This window comes from Pochonia chlamydosporia, chromosome 2 (genome assembly GCF_001653235.2).
Source record: "Pochonia chlamydosporia 170 chromosome 2, whole genome shotgun sequence".
NCBI classification, from domain to species: domain Eukaryota; kingdom Fungi; phylum Ascomycota; class Sordariomycetes; order Hypocreales; family Clavicipitaceae; genus Pochonia; species Pochonia chlamydosporia.
This window is the reverse complement of record NC_035791.1, coordinates 2127118-2149427: the sequence shown is the minus strand read 5'-3', so window position 1 is coordinate 2149427 and position 22310 is coordinate 2127118. Positions and strand designations below refer to the sequence as shown.

General features: G+C 51.3%; 5 protein-coding genes across 5 annotated transcripts; 1 reads left to right on the top strand and 4 right to left on the bottom strand.

Annotated features, from left to right (window-relative positions):
• Positions 1 to 274: 274 nt before the first annotated feature.
• Positions 275 to 2603, bottom strand: VFPPC_13328 (transcription factor steA; the record flags this gene model as incomplete). The annotated part of the gene is made up of 4 exons (XM_018291105.1): positions 275 to 587; positions 672 to 755; positions 820 to 2419; positions 2507 to 2603. The coding sequence occupies 4 exons, from the start codon at positions 2601 to 2603 to the stop codon at positions 275 to 277; spliced, it is 2094 nt and encodes a 697-aa protein (XP_018146811.1).
• A 5147-nt stretch (positions 2604 to 7750) lies between these two features.
• VFPPC_15561 (hypothetical protein) lies at positions 7751 to 8921 on the bottom strand (the record flags this gene model as incomplete). Its single annotated transcript, XM_018293314.1, has 3 exons — positions 7751 to 8052; positions 8249 to 8567; positions 8688 to 8921. 3 exons carry the CDS (start codon positions 8919 to 8921, stop codon positions 7751 to 7753), a joined length of 855 nt encoding a protein of 284 aa, XP_018146810.1.
• A 2344-nt stretch (positions 8922 to 11265) lies between these two features.
• On the top strand, positions 11266 to 11616 carry VFPPC_17569 (hypothetical protein; the record flags this gene model as incomplete). Its single annotated transcript, XM_022429266.1, has 1 exon — positions 11266 to 11616. The coding sequence occupies one exon, from the start codon at positions 11266 to 11268 to the stop codon at positions 11614 to 11616; it is 351 nt and encodes a 116-aa protein (XP_022285707.1).
• Positions 11617 to 13793: 2177 nt separating this feature from the next.
• Positions 13794 to 16173, bottom strand: VFPPC_02772 (actin-binding protein; the record flags this gene model as incomplete). Its single annotated transcript, XM_018282366.1, has 8 exons — positions 13794 to 14606; positions 14672 to 14786; positions 14844 to 14880; positions 14941 to 15362; positions 15431 to 15577; positions 15664 to 15806; positions 15918 to 16006; positions 16140 to 16173. 8 exons carry the CDS (start codon positions 16171 to 16173, stop codon positions 13794 to 13796), a joined length of 1800 nt encoding a protein of 599 aa, XP_018146809.1.
• Positions 16174 to 17841: 1668 nt separating this feature from the next.
• VFPPC_17570 (GTP binding protein (Bud4)) lies at positions 17842 to 22277 on the bottom strand (the record flags this gene model as incomplete). Its single annotated transcript, XM_022429267.1, has 5 exons — positions 17842 to 18300; positions 18372 to 18688; positions 18757 to 21841; positions 22055 to 22195; positions 22263 to 22277. The coding sequence occupies 5 exons, from the start codon at positions 22275 to 22277 to the stop codon at positions 17842 to 17844; spliced, it is 4017 nt and encodes a 1338-aa protein (XP_022285706.1).
• Between the last annotated feature and the right edge of the window lie 33 nt (positions 22278 to 22310).

Below are 22310 nucleotides of genomic sequence, written 5' to 3'. Positions count from 1 at the left end.
TCCTTCTCGTTCAGTACACTGTGCGTACGTCTATTGGGGTCTCTCCTCCTTTTTCACTCATCGGACGCTTCAATAAAATAAGAATAGTAGGGGGAACAGAGGGATAGTAAAACGTAAAAAAGAAATAATAGGGAAATAAATGCAGTAATAGCTGACTAGGGTAATGCTTGGAGACGAGGCGCTTTGAATAACCAAGCTCGATCCCAGAAAAGGTCATCAAACGAAAATCAAGAAAATTGTGCAGGGAAAAGTCTCGTGGAGTTATCAATCTTCTTTACATCATGCCGCTTGCGTTAATCGTAGTCGGTTGGCTGATTGTCATTGGCATGCTGAGAGTTTGCAAGCTATTGAAAGTCTGGGGTTGGTGGTGCATAACGCTGCTATTGGGGTTGTTGCCATTATTTGACGTTGAAACGGCTTCATTGGCGGCGGCGTTGAGAGACCCAGGAACGTATGCGGCCTCGGATGTAGGAGATGCCTCCTCGAGGGAGCCGAGCTGGTCTTCGCCCGAGTACTCTTCCTCCTCTTCAGCAGAAAGATTAAAAGGGCCTTCGCCCCCATCTTCCCGGCTGTGAGTACGCTTGTGCCTAGTGAGATGCGAGTCAGCATATCAATTTCGCAACTGAGATTTTGATTTGGCGGTCAGAAAGCCTCGGTATTTGTTAACTTACTGTGCAAGATTGTCAGATCGAGAGAATGCTTTACTGCAGTGAGGACAGATGTAGGGTTTCTCCTGCGTGTGTGTTCGCACGTGTCTTGATCAAATGTTAGCGTCTGTGTATGGTTTAAATGACCGGGTATATCAAGGTCGCCACTCACCTCTTCAAGTGCTCGAGACGCTTAAAGAGCCGGCCACAAGTGGGAATTGGGCAAGAATGAGATTTATGGGGATAAGGTCCAAGTTCCATAACCGTAGCGGAACGAGCTCGTCGAATGACACCGCTTGGACCAGACATGGTGCGGCGGTGATCTTTGATGATTCCATCATGAGAAAGCTCGTCCCCGAAGCCTTGCTGAAGAGCCATGGGGTTCAATGCAGGACTGCCATCGACGTTGGAGAGTGGTGTGCCATGTCGAGACAAATCCATAACATCCTTGTGCTGTTGGCTGCCCATAGACATGCCAGAGGCGCTGTAGGATAGTCCGGGGGGCGAGTTATCAGCTGATTCCTCGCCTTCGGCAACAGGACCGACAGAGGCCGACACGGATCGCCTCAAATCAGACGGCCGGTGAGCTGCAGTGTTGGGAACAGGCGCACCGGGAATGGCGGACATGGATGGTGGAATGGAGGATCGACGTCGTCTTTGCTTGTACGTTGGGGATCCTTCAATGACAGAGTAGACATTGTTGGAGCCGTACGAGCGCGTGAATTGCGATCCTGCCAAGTTCGAAGGTGGCAGTTGAACCATTCCATTCAATCCTGAGTTCATACCGGAAAGATGATCGGGAATAGCAGAGTACAGGCCGGTCTCCTCGTTGGCAATGTACGCCGGCTCGCCAGTCATGCCCAAGGCTTGTTGGGGTGGTGTAATTGGCTCGAAGGAGATGCCCCGGTTGCTGTAATCCTCGTACTGGGAGGAAACAAAAGACGGGGCAGGAGAGTACTCCAACCCGTAGGCAGGCATGGACGCATGTCTTTGATGGCCATGTGTGATCGGGACCCCGTTCTGGTTGTACTGCACACGAGTGAAGTCGGGCTCTCTTTTGACATGAGCAACTTGCTGGGGGACTGCGGAAGCCATAGGCATGGTTTCGTACGAGACCATGTGGTCCATTGATTCACCCATGGGGGCTGCCATCGTTTGAGGCATCATGCTTGGTGGTGGCATGGAATCCATGGCTCTCATCACGGGGGAGGTTGACTGGCTTTGAGAAAATGACGTATTCTGTTGGGCATTGAATGAAGACGAGTTGGCTTGTTGCGTCTTGGTCAGCTGTTCATACAAGGACTGGGAAGAGTCATATTGGAATGACAATGCCGGCTCGCTTACTGCCACCGTGGTGGCTTCCTGTCCCATCTTCTCGCGCTTCAAGTCTCGCTCAAGCGCATCCAAAAAGAGTCTGTCATGAGGAACGCTGTACCAGTAGAAAACTTTTTGCTTCTTTTGCGTTCGGATGCAGTTGTTCTTGTAGAGAAAATCAAGGAAGGCACTCTTTGGCTCTTCCAGTGACGCATCAGTACCAGACTTCAGATTTCGCAAATCAGAGAAGATGCCTTCCTCAAATTTCTTGGAGTTCTTGACTGGACGGCCAAATGCTTGGAATCTGAATGACAGGCATCGCACAATGTCGGTGCCGGAAATGTGGAAAAGATTGTTCCACAGGACACAAGAAACATACTCGCCAGTAGGAAGTAGAAATCGGCGAATGTACTGGTCCGGTTGCCAGTCAACTGGTGCGGAAATGAGGAAATATTTCACTGTAGAAACAGGCCGTTAGTTCTGGGGAAATCCAACCAAACAGAGAAACAGAGTCAGACGTATTCTATTTCATGTCCATAACATACAATTGTCCACTTGCTGAAGTGCAACCTGCGCATCGTGAGGCAATGCTTGCTGCGCTTCGGTGCTCAGCATGAAGGTTTCTGGCTTTTGCGGTGCCATTGTGGCATGTTGTGAGTACATGGTGCCAATTAGTCCACCGACGGTGGAATCTTAACGCTCTCCGTCCCTACTAGCCAAGAAAATATTGGTCTATTCCTTGAAGAGTTTCGTCACAGAGCGAGAGCGAATGGCGAGTTGCGCTACGATGCAACCAACGACACTCTCCCACACCAAAGACTCGGAGCAGCTGTGTCGGGCAACAATGGCGTATTGAAGGGTAAATTGATGCTTGGAGGCGCTGCCTTGGTTTGGTAAATTGCTTCGGCTACGCGACAGCAACGAGGGAATATTCGAGACCAGCCCGGATAGTTGAAATTGATGGTGCACGCAATGGAAAACGGCCCAGCCACTGCATCAAGCGAGTTGGGTTTGGGCGCGAAGGATGTTGATGTTGGACTCGAAGGCGGGTCGAGACCAGAGACTTCAGCGCGAAGCCGGGGTCGAAGAGAATTAAGGCTGAAGAAGAAAGAAAAAGCAGCCAAGAAGAAGATGCAAGACACACGAAGTCACCAGGCCCGTAGATGGATATCCGATATCCCGTCAAACAGCCAGCTGGATTCGAAGCGGAAGAAGGGAAAGATGACACAACAGAATGGCGATCTGATCTGACCCAGTGACGGCCGTGTCTTACAGAAGACAAGGACAACGGCGAGGTTGGGCGGCGCGAGGGACGACGTGGTTCAAAAATGGAAAAGAAAAAAAAGAGACGACCAAAGGTCGAAAGAGGGAGGATGAGAGGGGGTGGGGGAAGGGGGAACAAATAAACGTAGAAACAGAGAGGTGGAAATGCAAGACTAGAGGCGAGCGAGGATGGATGGGAACAATCTGGGTCTGGTGGACATCAAGGACATCAAGAGTCCATGTCGGGGGGGGTGGTTGAATGGATGGCTCCAGTCCCTCCATGTCAAGTCCATGTCAAGTCCAGTCTCTCACAGAGGCCGTGGCGTCGGGAGAGGGCGGCGCCTGGAAGCAAGTACAGGACTGGATTGGAGAGGGGGGGACTGTAGGCATGGGCTTAGCAAGGTACCTCGAGGACTGGGAGGACTGGAAGGAAGGGTGCAAGGGAGGCGGTGCGTTGGATGACAAGATTGAGCCGATGCGACTTGAACCAGACTGGACCAGGCCGGGCTGAGCGAGAGAACTGGAGGACTGAGCGACATCGACGGAGTATTGGGGGACATGGACGGTCCAGTCTGGTCAAGTCCATGTCTGGTCTGGTGCGGATGGAGCCTCCGCCAGGAAGGGCTCGGGCTCGGGCTCGGGCTCAGGCTCAGGCACAGGCACAGGCACAGACACACTGGCTGGCGTGGGCTGGCGAAGGCTGGGCTGGCGGGGGAACATTGGAACGGTCAGCCAGGCTTAGACTGGCCAGGCTTGACTTGGCTGGAAGGACATGGGCCTGCCCCCCGAAAGGACCTTGACTTGACAGACAACAGACCAGACTTGATAACGGCCAAGATGCTTGCTTGCTCTCTGATGGGCGACAGGGTGGAGTCCAGGTCAACAGGTGGACTGGAGCTGGAGTGGATTGGGTGTGGACGAGTCTGGTCAAGCCTGGTGCGAGTGGACTGGGATGGAGACCAGAACATGGCAACATTGATGGAGGGAGGGAAGGGACATGGACTGTCAGTGTCAGGCCAGTGCAAATAATAAACTGGCGCAAATATCGCCATGGGCCGTTGGCATTGGATGGCTGCGCACAAAGGAACAAGCACAGGTCGGGGAGGACAATGTTGCACTTGGCTGGTAGTAATTTTGTCCATTTGTGCTCCGTACAGTTTACAGAGTGCGGCTCCATACCTAGGTAGGTAGGCGAGTAACTGCATCTCAATGTCGCCACAAAAATTGGTGAGGTTTTAGTTCGTTCTCAGATGCTCGGTCCCTCAAATTCACTTGACGTTTTGATAACATTGAAGTAAAAGGACGCCGTGCACCGCAGATTGACACGTTGATGGGAGCAGAGCTGGCTGAACGGGGCTCCCTACCTAGCCTAGGTAGTGACCACTTGAAAGCTTCCAGTCTGGTCCTGTCCAGTCAAGGTGTGCGGCTGCCGGCGTCGTGACTCTGTGCTCGTCAGTGCTGGCTCTTTTTGCAAATTTGACCTGCCAGGCAATCCATTGGAGCCTGTGCGCAAATACGCTTGGCTCTTTCCGGCTTTGCTTGGTCTGGTTCCTTCCATTTGATCTCCCAGTCTGTCTTTCAACTGAAAATATCAGCCTCCTTAGGTAGGTAGACTGCAGTGCGATTATGCCACCTACCTACGTACTTTACAGCTTCGCTCGTATTCTATTGTAATCAAAACCATCTCGACTTTCAAAGTCGCGTCGCATTCAGCATTCCTCGCCCCCCCATTTGATGCACAGTTCTATTCTGGCCTGGCAGGACTGGCCATAAATTACCTATAAGATAAGTGGGGTGGATAAAAGCCGTTGTCTGGGTGGGGTGTCTTCTTGCCATTCAATTCAATGCTTCCTCGCCATTTCCAAGTCTGCCAACCAGACCTGACGCCTACGCCCCCCCTTGCTTCTGCATCACAGCGCTGGCCAGTGCTCTGTCGCTACTCATGTCTATTTTGCCGCTTCCATCACCGCTTCTTGCATCAGTCAACAGGCCGAAAACCTTGCTCGACTGGGTTTTCTGTACGTTGTGGGTTGAATGCACGACAGAGGTCGGTTGTGCTTCCATCCGCTTGCACGGGACTCTTGGTGGTCATTGCACAACGTCAAGTTGCACATCTCGTGATCCTACAGTATCCACGCCACGGCAACTATCTTCACCTAGATACACTACGGAGCATGTCAAGACAATTTGACTAGTTGCACGGAGTACAGGCGGTGGTATACCCGGAGGAGTACAGTACCTACAGTTCCTGGGCCATATTACACACGTACTAAATTTCCAACTCTGTTCAAACTGAAATGACTTGACCTGCACTTCCAGGTCGTCCCTTAGCCTCCGGGACGAGGATCCACAACCAAGCACTACGGGTCGGAGGAAACTGACGGACTTGGCAAAGTGTAAGTCTTGTCCTCATACTCGGCCATGAAGTCTCGAGTTTCTGAGCCAGAACTTATGGTCTCTATGCCTGCATTTATGCTGATCGCTGGTTTAGAAAACATGCGATAACTGCGCCCTATGCCGCGAAACCTATGCATCTATTTGCCATCATGGGGACTACAAATGACTTGACCTTGCCGCGGTGGTTGGCGGTTCCTGATACTACGATCCAGGCCAATCCGCTTCTCCTATCAGACTTGACCCTTTGTTTTCAGGGACGGGGGCTTGATGACTGGCTGGTCCCAGAATTGGCCGGCGAGTGGCTAAAAACTTCCCCCTTGACCTCTCTCGTGGTTCACCCCGAATGCATGAGACTACCGCTGATGACCTTGTTCCCACATCCTGGTCAACATGAATCAAGCACACCGCAGACACCCAATTGTGGCGGCAAATAGCCATCTTGCTGGAAACACCGAGCATGGTTCACTGGTATTCCACCAACAACCAGGTCTGCCAGGTACGAAGCACGAAGACCGAAGGAGAACTCATGCCACGGCAACTAAAAAAAGACGTTATGTCATCGTCACACCCAGAGCGTATCCAATGTCTGCTAACAATGTGTCAATGTTTCAACTAAACCCTGCCTCCACGCTGGCCGGTTGTTATGAAACCTTGCATATAGACATCTATACCTTGTCGATATCAACAACACAAAAGGAACACCTTGATTGCCCTCCTCTGTGCTAGCATTCCGTCCTGTCAATTCAACTGGAGTTGGACCTTGCTCAACAGACCAGGCCAAGAAACACAGCTTCTTTTGCAGTATTTCCAAAACATCACATTATCTGGCGCAGGACTACATACAAAAACACTCAAAACCAGATATTATGCCAGTGATTGGAATCGGCCATGTTTCCGCAAGATGCAAGAGGTCAGTGCAACTTTTATTTGCGGGCCCGCTGCTGATTCCTTGCCTACATGTGCGAATGGTGAAGTCGGGGAGGCACTATGGAGCACTCCGTGCAAACTCGAGTGCCACTGACCTCTTCTCATGTCGCATAACGGAGCACACAGACATTCGAGGTCCATTATGGCAGAGTTGCGTGAAGCAATGGGGTGTCAATGCCCAATGGTGCGAAATGCCTCGGAAACGTTTTGCTAAATCTATTCGCCAAATTTTCTGGATTGCCCCAACAAATGACGGACAGCCCTCTCTACAAAGAAAAGTTGTTTTGGAAGACTACTAGTTAGGCTTTCCTTTGCCAACTCATGCACAACTTGCCAGCAGATCCCATGTCAAATCCTGGCCAATGGCGGTGTGGCTAGGCAATGCACGAAATGAGAACTTTGAGGCGGCAGGGTCTGGCGTTCTGAACATGAAACGCTCCTGGAGCAATGCTTCAGAATGCTCCTCTGTCTGCGATTAATGGAACACTCCATCTGGTTGGTCCGGATGTGTCCTACACACCTCCCCATTGCTAAGCGCCTGCAGGTAGGTCCACCAAATGGGAGTCACTAGCCTGCATCCTTTCAATTGCGATGACAATTCGGCCGACGATTCCATTGCTTGTGGTTCTGCAAGGCTAGCCCAGGAGTCGATGGTATGGTCAGTAACATCTCCAGAGGAAAACATGGCCCGCAGCGTCTGAGCCGTCACAGGACGACGATGTTTGTGATGGGTCCCTCAAGGTCAGGTACACAAGGTCCACCGCTGGCCCTCTACCACCAGGAAAATGAATATTGGGAATAGACTCGGCAGCATGGGATTGAGGCAGTGGTTATTCTACAGATATTGACTATGGGAGTTATCTGTTTAACTCCCATACAGCCCTTATCCCCTACGTTCACACTGGGAACTTCCAGGCGGCTGTCAACATACTTGGGAGGATGAGATTACAATGTGGTAGTGGTTCAAAGATGAGAGAGCTCCAGTGTTTGAAACTAGTCCTGAACACTGCAAGGCTCGCGCCTATTGAAACCCCTTATCGCGACACAGTAAACCTTCAAGTTGGATTCATAGAACGTTGGGAGAAGCTCGAACAGGCTCGGCTGTTGGGCAACATGATGGATTGATTGATCGACAACTAGCTTGTAGGGTAGCAGCACTCTATGGCACACATGGCACACGAGCCATTTGCCGAACTCTACTATCACTGCTGAAGATGGAGGATGGACTCGCGATCCACCATAGTGTGGTCAATGCCAGGCTCAGAGTACCGCCTATGGCGTGTTTTGCAATGCCAGCCCGACCTGAGCATCTGAAACCACAGCCATGGTTGCTTGATCGTCCCGTCCTGCCGACAGGACTGATAACAGGGGCCAGAACCCATTTTTACGGTGAGGCTGTCTTCCATCAAAATACCCCAATTGGAATTCCGCTTGAGAATAGTGGTGCGTTTCTCTTTCCATCTCAAGCTTTGGCCATCATCGAGGCGGAGGGGCTTTGGTAGAACTCAAGGTCGAGTTGAGCATTCTTGTCAATGCAGAATACAAAATCGTCGTCAAGATGGCATGCAGCAGCTGCACGGCCCCTTGGACAATTTTAAATGAGAGTGGTTGCGGGGAGAACGGACGCTGCCAGCCTCACATGCATACGACATAGTCTCGATCGAATTGCAGCAAATCAACACTAAAGACCAGGACGAAGCCATATTGTGCCGGACAGCACTTGGGACAGAAACTGATGCGCCACGATGGAATAACATTCACTCTTGCAACAACAGTGAAGCTCTCGCAGAGCATAGGGTCCATTGGCAGGTGATGATGCCGTATATTTGCCAAGCAACGAAGTAGCTCGCCAATCTGGCAGAAGAAAAGGCAAACAGTCCAAGATGATCGACACCTTTGCGAAAGGACGTGGAACTTTGAAGCGCTGCATGGTCGACAAGGACCAGTTGACTCTGGCAGAGAGTCCGGCCTAGCCTCCCACAAGGCCGTTTCAGAAGCAAGACCTGGGCCAAAATTAGGCTAAGCATAAGCTGAGGGAGCCAATCAACGGGCTGAGGAGCTCCCCTGCAAGCGACTCAGAGTCGCCAGCCCATGAGACATCCACCTGCTGTACGTCTATTGGACAACAGACACGGACGCGGATCGGCTGGCCTTTCGCCTGCTTGGCGACCTGTCAAGTCGGAAAGACGAACAACCAAAGTGGGCAAAGCGCAAGTGGTCTCTGTCAATGTGACCGAGGTTCCCCCCTTTCCATGCATCTTTGCCCTGATGTGACAACTTGCCATTGGGCTGGGGGAGGTGAAGAGGCCCGGCCAGCGAGGCAACCATTGCCGCCAAGTTATTATTAGCAAGTTTGGGTCGAGAGAAGATCATAGGGTGAGAGCGATCCAAAGAACCAGACGGATGTGAACAGAGCTGGCAGCGAAAGAGCAACCGGCCAGGAAAAGCGCCAGATCATGCTGTCCATCCGTCCATCCGTCCATCCAATGACTTACACACCGGCCTTCCACACTGGCCTTGTCAAAACTGACTGTCGTCCTTCTCCAGCACCAGGAATAGAAACGAAACACCCCTCGGCATCGGGGAGTAGCTAACGTTAGTGTCAAACATTGGTGACCGGTTTGGCGACCTGGAAGATTTGCAAAAATGCAGCTGCGACAAGACGGAATCTGGCTTCGCTATGTGCTACTACTATAAGCCGGCATTATGTTTATATCGGACTGGTCGTCCCACGAATAAACATAGAAAGCCATCCACCAATACCCAACGCCCTCCCCTACTAGCCTCAACCATCAAAGTCGTGGCCACTCCTTGGCGGCGACGTAGTGGAAAACAGACGGTGTTGTTTCAAATAGGCTGGTGATCTATTAGCAGCCGTGATTTCGGACCGGCGACTGCGAAGACGACAATGACGTGAACGAGTTGCACCGGGCTTACTGTCGCGCATGCTTAGTGCCGTATTTCGCTCTTCATCACCAGACAGGTTCCTCTTCCTCGTGGCCGTGGTACTGGTACTGGCTGTCTAGTGGTGGAGACAACACGGACCAGACAAGTCGAATGTTTCCCAGATGTGGTGCCGTCGACGATGGATGCCGCATCAACATCTTCAAGTGGAGTGGCTTTCAACCTTTGCTGCTAGCTAGACCATGTTTGAGTACATGATCAGTCGCCTCACCCCGAGACTAATACCCGCCATACCATACTGTACTAGCTACAAAGTGCAGTAGGATCTACAGCAACGCTTCAAAATCCTTTCCAACTTCCCGTATCCGTCACGTACGCACAGTTGCAAAGATGCTAGCGTGACGGCTGATCAACTAGCTTATTTAACGATGGAGTCCTGCGGCCTGGGATGATCGCGCCATGTCGTTCCCCGAGTTACATGCCATCATCACCTATCGAACCCGGCTTGAGGACCCCGAGTGAGGTCTTCATGTCTGTGAACCCCATGAGCTCTGGTGCGCACGCTCCTCCACCACCTCGTGCCTCTAACCGGATGGCGCATCGAGCTCCGTCTGCGAGGCTGATACATTACCAGCCCACTGACAACCTGAAACGGGCCCAGATTTCCGTCAACTCACTCCATACATTGCAAAACAACACCAAGGTGAACATCTCCACCATCCGCCAGCCATCGACCGTTATCGACCTAGGTACGGGCAACTAGTTATTCCCTATTGGTGTGCCTTGCATGAACTCGAACTCTGGCTAGCCCAACTGGTGCGAAAGTTGGCATTCGACAACCTGGATCGGGCACTCAACGCCGGTCCTTCTAAACTCAAAATGGCGTCGTCTTGCAATCTTGCAGCTGTCACGCTATCCAGTTCATCAAGTCACCTGTGCAGCCTTGCTCACCACTTGAGCAAGAGTCATGCATAGCCCGGCTTGTCAAAGTCCCCCATACTGGAAGAAAATCATAACATGACAACGGCTGCAGAAGGCGAAACCGCATCCCTACGTATTCCAACGGGGTCATGAAACGCAGAGGCAACATTGTTGTAACCCCGTTCTGGAAGAGTCCAGCGGCGGAAACTGTCCGAATTTGTCGACTTCAAACTTGTCGACATAGCCTAAATATTCACCGGAAACATTCGACAATGGATCATGACTCTCTCATCCGAACGTTATTGAGTTTCAAGCGGTTGGCTGGCCGGCCAGTCCAACCTATGGGTCCATTCCTGGCCTTCCCTAACTCCCTTTCCGGGTAAAACTATTTATTGGTGACCGGATGAGCTCGTGGCGTCACTGGCGATCCTGACATGAGCATGACCTGAAGGGGTTGCCTGGTACTAAGCCGCGATTCCCATGTTGAATTTGACGTCTGCTCTGCAAATCCTTCGCCGCCAAAGATCGCCATATCACAAAATGTCACATATGGATTCGGTGGCGTTGAAGCCACGAGCTGCACAGCATCGACCTGCCCCTACCTTCAAAACATCTTCCCTGGCTTAACCTGTCGGCGATTAATGAAAGGATTCGTCCCTTGGCACACGTTCGTTTGGTCAACAGTCGGCCATGTTTCCCGCTCTTCCAATTCAGTTCAAGGCTTCGAGTTTCTCGCGGAGTCGGCGGCTTCCTCGTAGTCACCTCCGGTCATGTCACATTTTTAAACCGTGCTTAAGGGTTAAGTAGAGGCAGACAGAAGCAGCAAAGATAGACATATATCGCATCTTTGTTTTGATAATGCAGCCCAGTCTGACTCGTCCTGTCACACTTGATGCGGTCGACTCACGAATCACTCCTGTCGCCTGCAGTAGTTTCGTTTGAGAGACAAGCCTTTGATCAGTGGAACATGCTGCCTTGTCAAGTACACGGACCTCGAGGGGGTTGGACTCTCGCCCGCAGCCGTGTATTGCTGTTGGGGTTCTCTGCGGGATGTCTCTTCGTTGCCATGCCTGGGATAGCTACAAGGGCAAAAAGAACATGGCTCAACAGACACTTGACATTCTATACGAAGCCCAAGGGCTGTATACTTACAGAGAATCAAATCATTACTGTGCGTTTCACATTGGTGTGGTCTTTTCACTTCCCCTTTATGCTACGGTGTCAAGGCGAGTCTGATATATGACGGTCATTCTAGTTGGGTACCAGCGAGTAGGTCTAGAACCAGAGTCAAACAATGACGACGAACTTTGACAAAAGGCAAAGACGCGAAGACGGCTAACAAGAAACTATCAATCTGTGCACAATATCTTCCCCGTTCCCCAACCCGAGCCTATTCGGCAAACTAAGCTGTCCTAGTGCATGACAGCATAAGAAAGGCAAACTGCTGCTGCGGGCGCTGCTTGGGGTATTCTGAAACTGAAACCACTCCAAGCTTGGAAAGATCCTTGGATCTGAACACACAGACCTGAAAAGAAAGCAACTGGTGTTAAAACGGAAAATTTAAACAAACCATGACTGTGAGTGAGCAAAGAACATGGTCGTGCAAAATGACAAGTCGGATTTCATGAAAGAAAGCACAATCATGTGATGAGTCCAATACGTCGTACGGGATTCCAATTGACCTGTTACCGGATCAATTAGGCCTGTGTGAGTACAATGACAGAGATATGGGACGTATGAAAATGCCTGACTGCCAAGAATAGAGAGTTACGATGCCCCATCGCAGCAGTGATACCAACCCCGATGACTGTGTAGCAGAAACACCAGAGCTCGAGCGCATTTGCAAAAAGAGATGTGGGAACAACAAACACTTTACCATTTCTCTTCTCTCTCCTGGGTCTATTACTCACAATACGTTTCCTGATTTCTGTTTCAAGTCCGCTTACAAGGTAGGTAACGTCGGTCGAACATGGACACATCAAAATTTCTGCAAAAATGACGTACATGAATGAGTCGCACTCACGCCATCTCCAAACTCCCGACGAAGCAAGTTAATTATAAACGGCAATATCTGTACTACTGTGCGTCCATTCCGTCCTTAAACATCGGAGCAACATGGCATCTCTCGCCCGCATTGCCACTACAAGGGGATCGTTTGATCGCCCATGCACTGGGAACATCTCGGCCATTCAGGATACACCTTTACATTCAGCTCCGGCTCTATCTACTCTCTGGTAGCGGTATTCATACACTGAGCGACATCTTCTTTCTCCATACGGGCATCCTGAGACGAAGCACCACCGTTGAGAACTTGGCAGTGGCAATTTCTACAGTAGCTGAGGTCCGAATATCCTGTGTCTGTAACGGCATTACGTACTCTAAAGTATCCCCGACCCAGCCGGCATGTTCGTCAGGATTCGTCTGCTTAGGATAAACGACTAGGCGTGCCAGGCAAGTTCACCATATCCGATTCGTCCTTCATGCGAGCAAGGACGAGAGAATAACTGCATTGGTGTGGTTTGCCCTTCAAAAAGCCTGATTTCATGTGTATTTGACTCTTGTCATCCCTGCGTAGTGCTCGACTGTGCTCGTGCTGTCTCTCACTCAGCCTTATCGATTCGTGTTACATACTTCTTCAACTCGACCGGGCTGACTGGTCATATCCGGCAACTGGGATGGCGCCAATGAAACGCTGATCATTCATGGGTGGTGTCGTCCTTTGCTGAGGCTGTTCTAGCGGGCATGTGGCGTGAATGATGTAGATGAATATGGCGTGAAAGGCTGGGTACTGGGATGAGATTTCCAGTGGCTGTTTGTTCGAGTTGAATAGAAAGGTGTAAGAGCTTTGTTGGATGCCCTGGAGGAGATCTGTTCAATTGTTTACGGACTAGTGATTCGCATGTTTGGATGTATGGGGTGACGAGGTCAAGGGTAGTTACAATCGTTCAATGGCGGAGGTCAAGCACCATGATGATGGGCCTGGCAAACATGGGGTAATTTTGATACATCGGCTCATTATCGAAGATGACAGAATGTAATTTGTAACGGCCAAACAAATAGTAAACCTGGCAAGCTGGGAGTATAACTGACGAAACCACAACCACGACTCGAGATATTCAAATCCTGCTGCGCCTCCTTCAATCGGCTACAAAATGCACGAGAATGCCAGAACATGCGTCATATTTGTCTCGCTCATATACAGTACGTTACAGTTCCCCGTACCTGTTCTTCCGCCAAGATCTTCTTTTCATGCTCCTATTGTCCAAGACAATAAAACAAAATATTCACCTCCAAACTCCGCCGAAGCCATACATCCATCATTCCACCACGACGTCTCGTCATCATGAACAAAAAAAAAGGGGGCTGACGCAAGGTTTAAAACTCCAAGCGTCGAATAATGTTAAGATGCTCTCCGGCATCTTAGGACCGCGCCTCCTCAAGCTCCAACTCCAACTGCCTGATTCGTTCGCTCTGATCCTGTGACCCAGAAGTATTGACCTTCTTCTTCAATGACTCTACCTCGCCGACCAACTGACTGATCTTGTCATTTTGGGAGGAAATGACCTTGGTCTGGTTCTCGAGAAGTTGTTTAATCTCATCAAGGGATGCTTCGACGCCCACAGATGGCGTGGATGAACGTGGCGCAGCGGTAGCAGCGGATGACGTTGTAGGGGTAGGCGTTTTGGCAGGAGAGGCTGGTTTGACTGGCTCAGGAGCAGGGACGGGTAAAGGTTTGGGGTCGACACGAGCAATGCCAGCGGTTCGCTGAGTTGGCCGAGAAATCTCCTCGAAGCTAGACGTCTCGTCTTCATCCGCCCCGTCATCCTCATTGTCCTGGAATTTGTTGGCCATGCTGGAGATGGATGCCTTCTGGTCGCTCATTGTTGGTGGCGGACCACGGCTAGCAACCGGAGTTGGTTTGGGCTCTTCCTTCTTTGGCTCCTCTTTCTTGACAGGAGCCGGAGCAGGTGTAGACTGAACGGGAGGCTTGTAGTCGGATGGCACCTCCTTGGGGGCGCTGCCGTCGTAGACGCTCTCCAAATCAATCTTGGGGGCAATACCAGTCTTGCCATCCAACCATTCCTTGGCGCTCATTGCAGGTTTGGTGCCAGTTGCGGGAGGGAAGATATCAGACTGGAAGGTTTCGGCGCGGCGGGGAACAGTAAAGGGAATGGGCTCGATGTAGGTGTCGTTGACGGTCTTGTAGGCTCGCATAACCTCGTTTTCATGGACCTGGGTTTTTGTTAGATACGGTCGATGTTTGCCGCTGGATAGATATTGCCTTCAAGAACACTTACGTTGATACCACGTCGGGGCACGAAAGCAATGCCTCGCTGAGGATCGGAAGACTTGTACTCGCTAAGGAATTCGAACTTGTCGTTTTCATATTCGAAGTACCGAATGTTGCCATCACTATAGCCACGTCAGCCCTGGAATTCGTCACCATAGGATGAACATGTAGATTCTTACCCCTTGCCAGCAAGGTACAGGCAGTTTGATCCCTCATCTGCTCCAGTCAGTCACTCGATTCTGTGCAGTCACAAATCGCAAAAAAACAATAGCTTACCCCAGAACGGCATGCAAACACCAGAGATATAATCGAGCATGCTGAATCCGCCAATAGGCTCCGTCCTTCCCGGTTCCCAAAGAGCCATCTGTCGTTCACTCATTTTCGAGAACCCAGTGGTCACGAATCGGTTGTGCTCGCCCAGCCAGACAACCCTGCTGCTCTTGGCGCCACTATGGCCAGGAGCCTCGTGGACAGGCTTCTGCTGGCGAACATCCCAAACCCGAACCGTCTTGTCGCGAGATGTCGTGGCAATCATAGTACCAGGAGCGTTCCAGGCGAGACTCTGCACAATGTCGTTGTGTTTAAGTGCCAGAGGGGACTGGCCGGTCCCAATGTCCCAAATTTTGACTGAACAGTCGCCGGAGGCTGAGGCAAGAATATTCTCAGCGGCGGGGTTGAAAAGGACCTGCCCAACTTTCCTGTCAAGTCGCCAAACATCAGCGTCATCGAGACCTTGCAAAACATATAACTGTTCGTCTCGGCATACCTTGCGTGCCCGGCAAGTTTGCTCACAGGGGACACGTCGGGAACTTCTTCAGCATTAGTGTACAGCGTAAAGCCCTTGGGGACCTCCCAAATAAAGACTTTGCCATCTTCGGAACCGGAAGCGATGATACGGTCGTTGAAAGGGTTCCTGAGAAGAGAAACAAGTAGTCGTTAGCGTCACTCATACCGCAAGCAAGCCAAGTCGGAGCAGAAAAAAAAATCTCCATGACGAACCAGTCTGTGTCCAAGACAGTAGCAGTATGCCCTCTGAACAGAGGCATCGAATCAGGCAGCTTGCCCCTCTCATTCAGGGGAATGACAGCGAAGGCGCCACCACCAGACGAATCCCAATTGACAGACAAATACTCGGGGTTGACCTGCACGATGATATTCTCGTTAGCCACGAGCACTCCGTCAAGGTACCGGAAGCACCATCATCCTCCCAAGACGCAGCAAGCTCCAGTGCTTGCGCTTCAGCTGTTCCATACCTTGACAAGGTTGGTATCCCACGCATTACGGCTGATGCGCAAGTTATCGTAGCAAAACTCCTTTCTTGTCGTCTTTCCAAATACATGGCCTGCGACGCATCATCAAACGTTAGCAACAATCGATCTTGGCAAAAAGGAAAAAAAAAAAAAAAAAAAAAATTTGGTGCCGCGATGCTTTGCGCCGCAGTGTGCATTTCGGTCGGAGAGGGTATCGGGACATACGGTATTTGGAAGACCTCACGAATCGACCAGACATGGTGGGCAGATGGTGCTGCAGCACAGCTGCAGATCAGAAAAGGGGGTTTCGTTCGGAGGGGAGGGGAAGTGAGGGCGAGAGGGAGGATGGAGGATGGAGGAGGTTTTGTTGGGTTTGCTCGCGTGAGGAATGGAAAATGTGTCAATTGAAGGTTTGGACAGCTGGAAGGAGATGATGTGAGGACGTGGCGAAGCTCGGCGGGTAAATGGCGTCCGGTCTGGTCAAGTCAGGTCAAGTTAAGAAGTCTGGTCTGGTGGATGTCTGGTGCATGTGTATGGAACTAGAACAGGATCCTGGGTCCGTCAGTGCAGGCACTGGGGTCAGTTTGTTGGACTAGAACTTACGGAGTACGCAGTAGAAGGTGACGAGGTGACACCAGACCACTTGCAGTTGACACGAGCAAGGCTTGCTGCAGTGCAGACACCAACATGAGCTGGGAGGTACCAAGTACAAGCAAAGCAGAGCACTTGAGCACAAGGACCAGAGACCAGACAAGAGGCAGCAATCAATCAGTCAATCAACGCAAGATTTCGACGGCTTTGCTCGTTTTACTCGTTTGACCACATACAAAAGAGACCAGACACCTGCTACGCCACAATACAAAGAACCAGACCCTCTGTCCCTGCATCACAAGTCAATCGAATTACGAGTCCTCACAGCCAGTAGGTAGAGGTACCATAGACCCATGCTTGATACCACACATGAGCCCCAGGAGCTCCCCACTATTGATTGCTATTGGAGAATGGGCAAGGGCTCTAGGTCTCACCCCAGCGCCACAGTCCTCTGGTCCCTCCTTGTCTTCAATCAATCATCAATCTTTCTTGCTTGTCGTTCCGTCATTGGGTCTCATCCCACTTGTTCTCCAATGTGCCAAACTGTCAGACTAGCCACGCCAGGGTTGACGTTGCTAAAGGGTGGCTGAGACCTGGATCGTGGAGTCCATCAGCGTCTTCCCATATTTTGAGTTGAACATTCATAAAATACTATTAAATACCAACTTGCAGTATGCACCCTGGCAATGGTAAAAATGCCAACACCAGACTCTGTGCTCGCCTGCTGACGGACATACCAAGGCGCCGTGTCACGTGATGATTATACCTTTGACAGCCGTTGTGACGTTGATGAACCAACAAAGCTGCCAGGTTTCACATTTCACATTCAATTCAACGTTTTCTTTTCATTACAAGTCGTATTGTTGAATACAAGCTTCATACATACAATCCTGTCATACCGCCCAGTAAAATAAGGCAAACAAAGAAAAACACCGGCGACGCCGTTAACTTTCCCAAGGCTGACTCGATGCCTCGCATAATCAATACCACTGCGCTTACATTCATTCTCAGAAATCAATCAAAATTGCAAAAGCTGTCCAAATGCCAATAAAGGGCGAGGTGCCTCGAGCGAACACTGAACACACAAAGTACTGTACTGTAACCCTCAATAACTCCAGGTCCCTGAACCTGTCGTGAGCTCGTCGTGAGACTTGGTGCGACTCCGTGTCTTCGTTGCCTCATGCCATGCGTGTGTCCATATAACAACAAAGTAGGTAAAGAAAGAAGAAGGTATTAATATAAAACAACAGGGAGAGAAGAAAAAGAAGAATATGATGAGGATGAGGATGTTATTGTTGTGTGCAAGGGGAAGAGCCTTAACGCGGACCAAAACCGCTTACGACCGGGAGCTCTTTGTTCGTGAGCTTACACGTCGGCCCTCTGCCTTGCGGCGAAGCTGCTCTTCCCGCTTAAGAACAATCTCACACCACTTCGCCCGTGATCGAACGCCGTTAGGCTCGTCCATAGAGCTATCTCGCCCCAGGATTTCGGACAAGACTCGCATCCAACCGTCCTTGTCCTCGGCGGTGTCGGCATAAAAGTCAATCACCTCACCATTGTTGAAGCGGATGCGGAAGCCTTCCTCAACAAACATGTACCCTTCTTCCTCTTCAGCAAAAGCAGATCGTCGTCGCTTACCGCCCTTTCCGGTCGTCTCCTTTTCTGTCAATGACCTTCGGTCGTCAATTAGTCTCTTGGCGTTGGACAAATTGATTGTGGCTCTTGGTTGCCTTGTTGCCTCGTGATACGCAGTCAACTTGGTGCCAACAAGCTTGAAATATCGCCGACGCCAGTACTAGATAACATCACCTGTTAGTCTTGTCTTTTGTGTGTCAGTTGCGGGGGGGGGGGTTATTCCAAACTTACGGGACAGTCGCCTCCTTGTTGACTCAAATGGCCTTCCCAGTTACGAGAAAGCCTCTCCTCAGCAGCTTTGAGCTCTCGAACGCACGAGTTCATGCTCTTGGGCATGTCCTCATCTGTGGAATTCTTGGGACGGGGCACAAACAGCAGCTGGAGCTCGAGCTTTCCAATCTTGTACGGTGCACGTCGAACAACGGCGGCGGCAGCGTTTCCGCGCTTGCTCTTGACGCTGGAAGCAAAGCTCTCCTCTTCGGTGGCCCACTCATTGAAGCAAGCAATTTCAGCCATGTATGGCCGGCCGAAGCATCGGTGTTCATGTTCTTTCAAGCAAACATATGATCGAGCGAAGCTGCCATCCTCGGCTGTCAATGGAGAAAGAAGCTCGTACCCGGATGGGGCACCATTGCGCTGACGTGCCTGGGCCTCTCTTTGCTGCGCTCTTCCTCTTTCTGGCGGAGTTCCATCTCTCTGCGCTTCTTTGGAGATGCAAAGACGCGGCTGAAAGTGGATGCCTTGGACTTGACCGGCTTGCTTGTTGCTTGATTATTGAGGTAAGCAGGCTTGTCTAGTTTGACATTGAGTGTGAGCTGGAATTCCAAGTCATTTGGCACCACCAACTCAAACTCTTGTCCGATGGGGGCATTTCTCGCCAGCTCAAGCCAGGCTGTGGTGACGCAGTGAACTCCATTGTCCAATGTGAGACTGAACCATGTTCGCTCAGTCTTTGGTAAAGGCAGATCCAGGTCCTTGACTCCCATGACCTTGACGAAAAGACGGCCTCGCTCGCCGCTGTCGATAGTAGCGACTTCGGATTGAACATCTTCCTCCAGCCCATGGTTGATAGCAGTGGCGTTGCTTTCCTGTCCAGGCAGGGGCGGAACAGCACCGTTGGTGCCGGTAGCCCGCTTGCGTGGGCTACGTGGGCGAGTCTCCCCATTCCAAGGCTCTACAGTCCACGAGTCCGCGCGGCTGTGCTTGGTGGGAGAGCTATGAGCAGATCTTGCCTTCCAGTGTTCATCACCATCTTTGTCACTAGCAGTAATGACCTTGGTATTTTGTCGCATGAGATAACCGCGCTTTTGGGCTTCAATGACTCGTTCAAAGTCCTGATCAAGGCTGAGGCCCATGTCCAGATCCAAAGTAAGGCTTCGGTTCTTGAAACTTGGGTGTCGTGCAACAAAGTCATCTTGCTCCAAAATTTGCTCCGTGCCAAGATCTCGAGACATACGGTTTCGGTGCTTTTCAGGAATAGGTGGTACATCTGGCACCTCACGACTGACCTGTCTTCGAGCTTCTCGCATAGCTGCCAGGTCGGAGGGAGTATTGGAAAGACGAGTCTTGAGCTTGGCTCCGGGAGCTTTGATGGTTGCCACTCTCTCGGGAATAGCTGGAGGGGAAACCCTCTCTTCTTCTGGAGCAGGGTGGTGAATGACCGACCCAGGGCTGTCAGGCACGTCTTCGTATTCATCATCAGGTTCACCCCAGCCGGTACCATCATATTCCGGCTTTGACATGCGACGTGTAGGGGTTGTGGGTCTCCTGGGAGGCTCAAGAACCTCTTGCTCAGTGATTTGAATTTCTTCCTGGGCCTTGGGTTCGTTTTTGATAGGTTCCTCAATGTCCTTGGACGAAATGAATGGGTCGTCGATACCATCAATGCCCAATCCGCCCGTGAAAGGCTCTAATTGAAGGTGTTGAGTTGTAGAGACTTGCTCCGCAGTAACTGAAACAACCTCAGCCGGCTCAATGGTCTCTGGTTCTTCCGTCTCAACGCGTGGCTCCTGGAGCTGCACTTCTTCCGGAGGATGGACCTCTTCTTCTTCGTCTTCATCGAATGCCAGAGTCTCTTCCTCATAATAGTCAAGTACATGACCCTCTCCGTCCTCAGAGTTTCGTGTGATGATGACACTATCTTCCTGCTCATAGTCCGACTCCACCAAGGAATCCTCCGTTGAAGGAATAGGGACATCTGGATCCAGATCCATAACAGATGCTTCAGCTTGTCGCATCGGACTCCTTTGAGGACTAACTGCGGGAGACGAGAAACGATATTCTGAACCACACTCGGTGGCGCTGTTGCCGTTCACCCGGCGCATAATAGACTCCCTCGAGATTTTGGGTGGCATTTGAAAGTCTAACCCAGAGATGTCTCCAATTGTGTCATCTGCCTCCAGTGCCTCCAAGGCACCGTCGGAATCGGCTTCAGAGTGTGGAGTGCCGCCTCTCTCGCGGCCGGCTCCACGACGGAGTCTGCGCTCCCGCTGCTGCTCCGCGGCGCTTTTAGCGTCGGTATCATCAGAGAGCATCATGAGCTTGAGTCGTTCTTCCAAAGTCATCTTATGGCTACCAAAATTTTGGATATCAGACTTGGACGCGAACGCTGGTGGGGGAACTGGCAAGCTTCTGTGAGAGCCACCGAGCATCCTCTCTGCTGTAGCTGAGAGTCCAGGAGATGTTCCGTTTGAGCCGGAAGACTGGCTTCTGGAGTGACCCATGCCCGGTAGGGGAGGCAATGGCCTGTGATCTCCGTTAGAGTTGGCAGAGTCAGAACGTTTGTTTGTTGGGGTTGTTCGGCCGGTATTAGCCATCATTGGAGCAGTTTCCGGCATTGGGCTGCCCTCGAACTTGTCGGCACCAAGTGCCTGGTGAATCATGGGACTGTCGCCGCGCCAGTCGTCGGGGCCAACAACAGGCGTCTTGTCGGTATCCTCAAGAGACTCGTCAAAGCTCTCGTCCACCTCGATGTGAGCAGGGTCGTACAGATCCTCGTCCTCGTCCTCAACAGAGTCGTAGCTGCCTTCACGCGAATTTGTTCCGACTGATGAGAGATCAGGTGTGGCCATTTCATACTCGTTAATCTGGGGAGGCGCGGCGTCAAAAGTGACGCTCTTCGGGTGGCGATTCAAATAGCGACCATCCGAAAACTCGTTCTCGCTCAGAGAGGAGTGCCCGGACCAAGTGCCGGCCTCCGGGTCAAATGTGTTCTTGTTGAACTTGGTTGGTGAAAGAGAAGATTTCGTGGGCGATGCTTGGTCCTTGCTCGAGGTTCCCGCTGACTTCTGAGGAATCTCCGGCAGCGTAGGTGACACTTTGGATGGGCTCATCATAGAAAAGCTGGATCTGTTGTCGGAGTCTTGGTGACCCGAATCTGGAGAACGGAAGCCACTGGAGCTTGACGAAGACGTAAAGATGCTGCTTCCTTGGACCTTTGCGAGCGGTCTCTCGATATGCGGGATTCGGGTTGGGTCATATTCTTGCTTCTGCTCCAGTGCTAAGATGTTGCTGTTCTTGACGCGGGAGGCTCTCTGGAGGCGCTCAATGGAGGAACGACGATTTGGCGATGGCGAACCAGAGCGGCCCCCATGGAGCATATTCTCAGAGTTACGGTTTTGCCAGAAGAGCCTTGGTGAAGTGGAAGAATCGAGTGGTGAGGACTGGAATGGCGAAGAATCGTTGCCGGGGAGCGCAGCCTTCTGCATCACAAGTGTCAGAACAGGAAGTGAGGACGGTATAAGCGCATCGAGGCGGAAGACTGTGCGGTGTGAAACCAAACAGGCGGGGAGCAGGTTGTAGACACAAACATGGGGAGATCACGGGGCACAAGAGACAAACAGCCAGGGCATGCGCAGAAATGGATGCTACAGACACAGGATGGATGGATCGATGGATGAATGGAGAGAACCAACCTTGGGAGAATAAGGATGCCAGCTAGGCGAGTTTCGTCTCTTCTCTGCGGGAGAGATCTCACTCAGAGGACGGGGAAGAGCGCTAGCCATCTTCTTTGGTGAAGAGGTCGGCGTGTTTTTGGAGATGCGAAGGGGATGCACCTAGGATCCGAGCGTTAGTGTGACTGGTGAGAAGCAGGCGCAAACCAAAAGGTGAAATCTGTCATACCGGCTCGGAGGCCATGGTGACCACTGCTTGATGGTTCCTCGGTCAAGA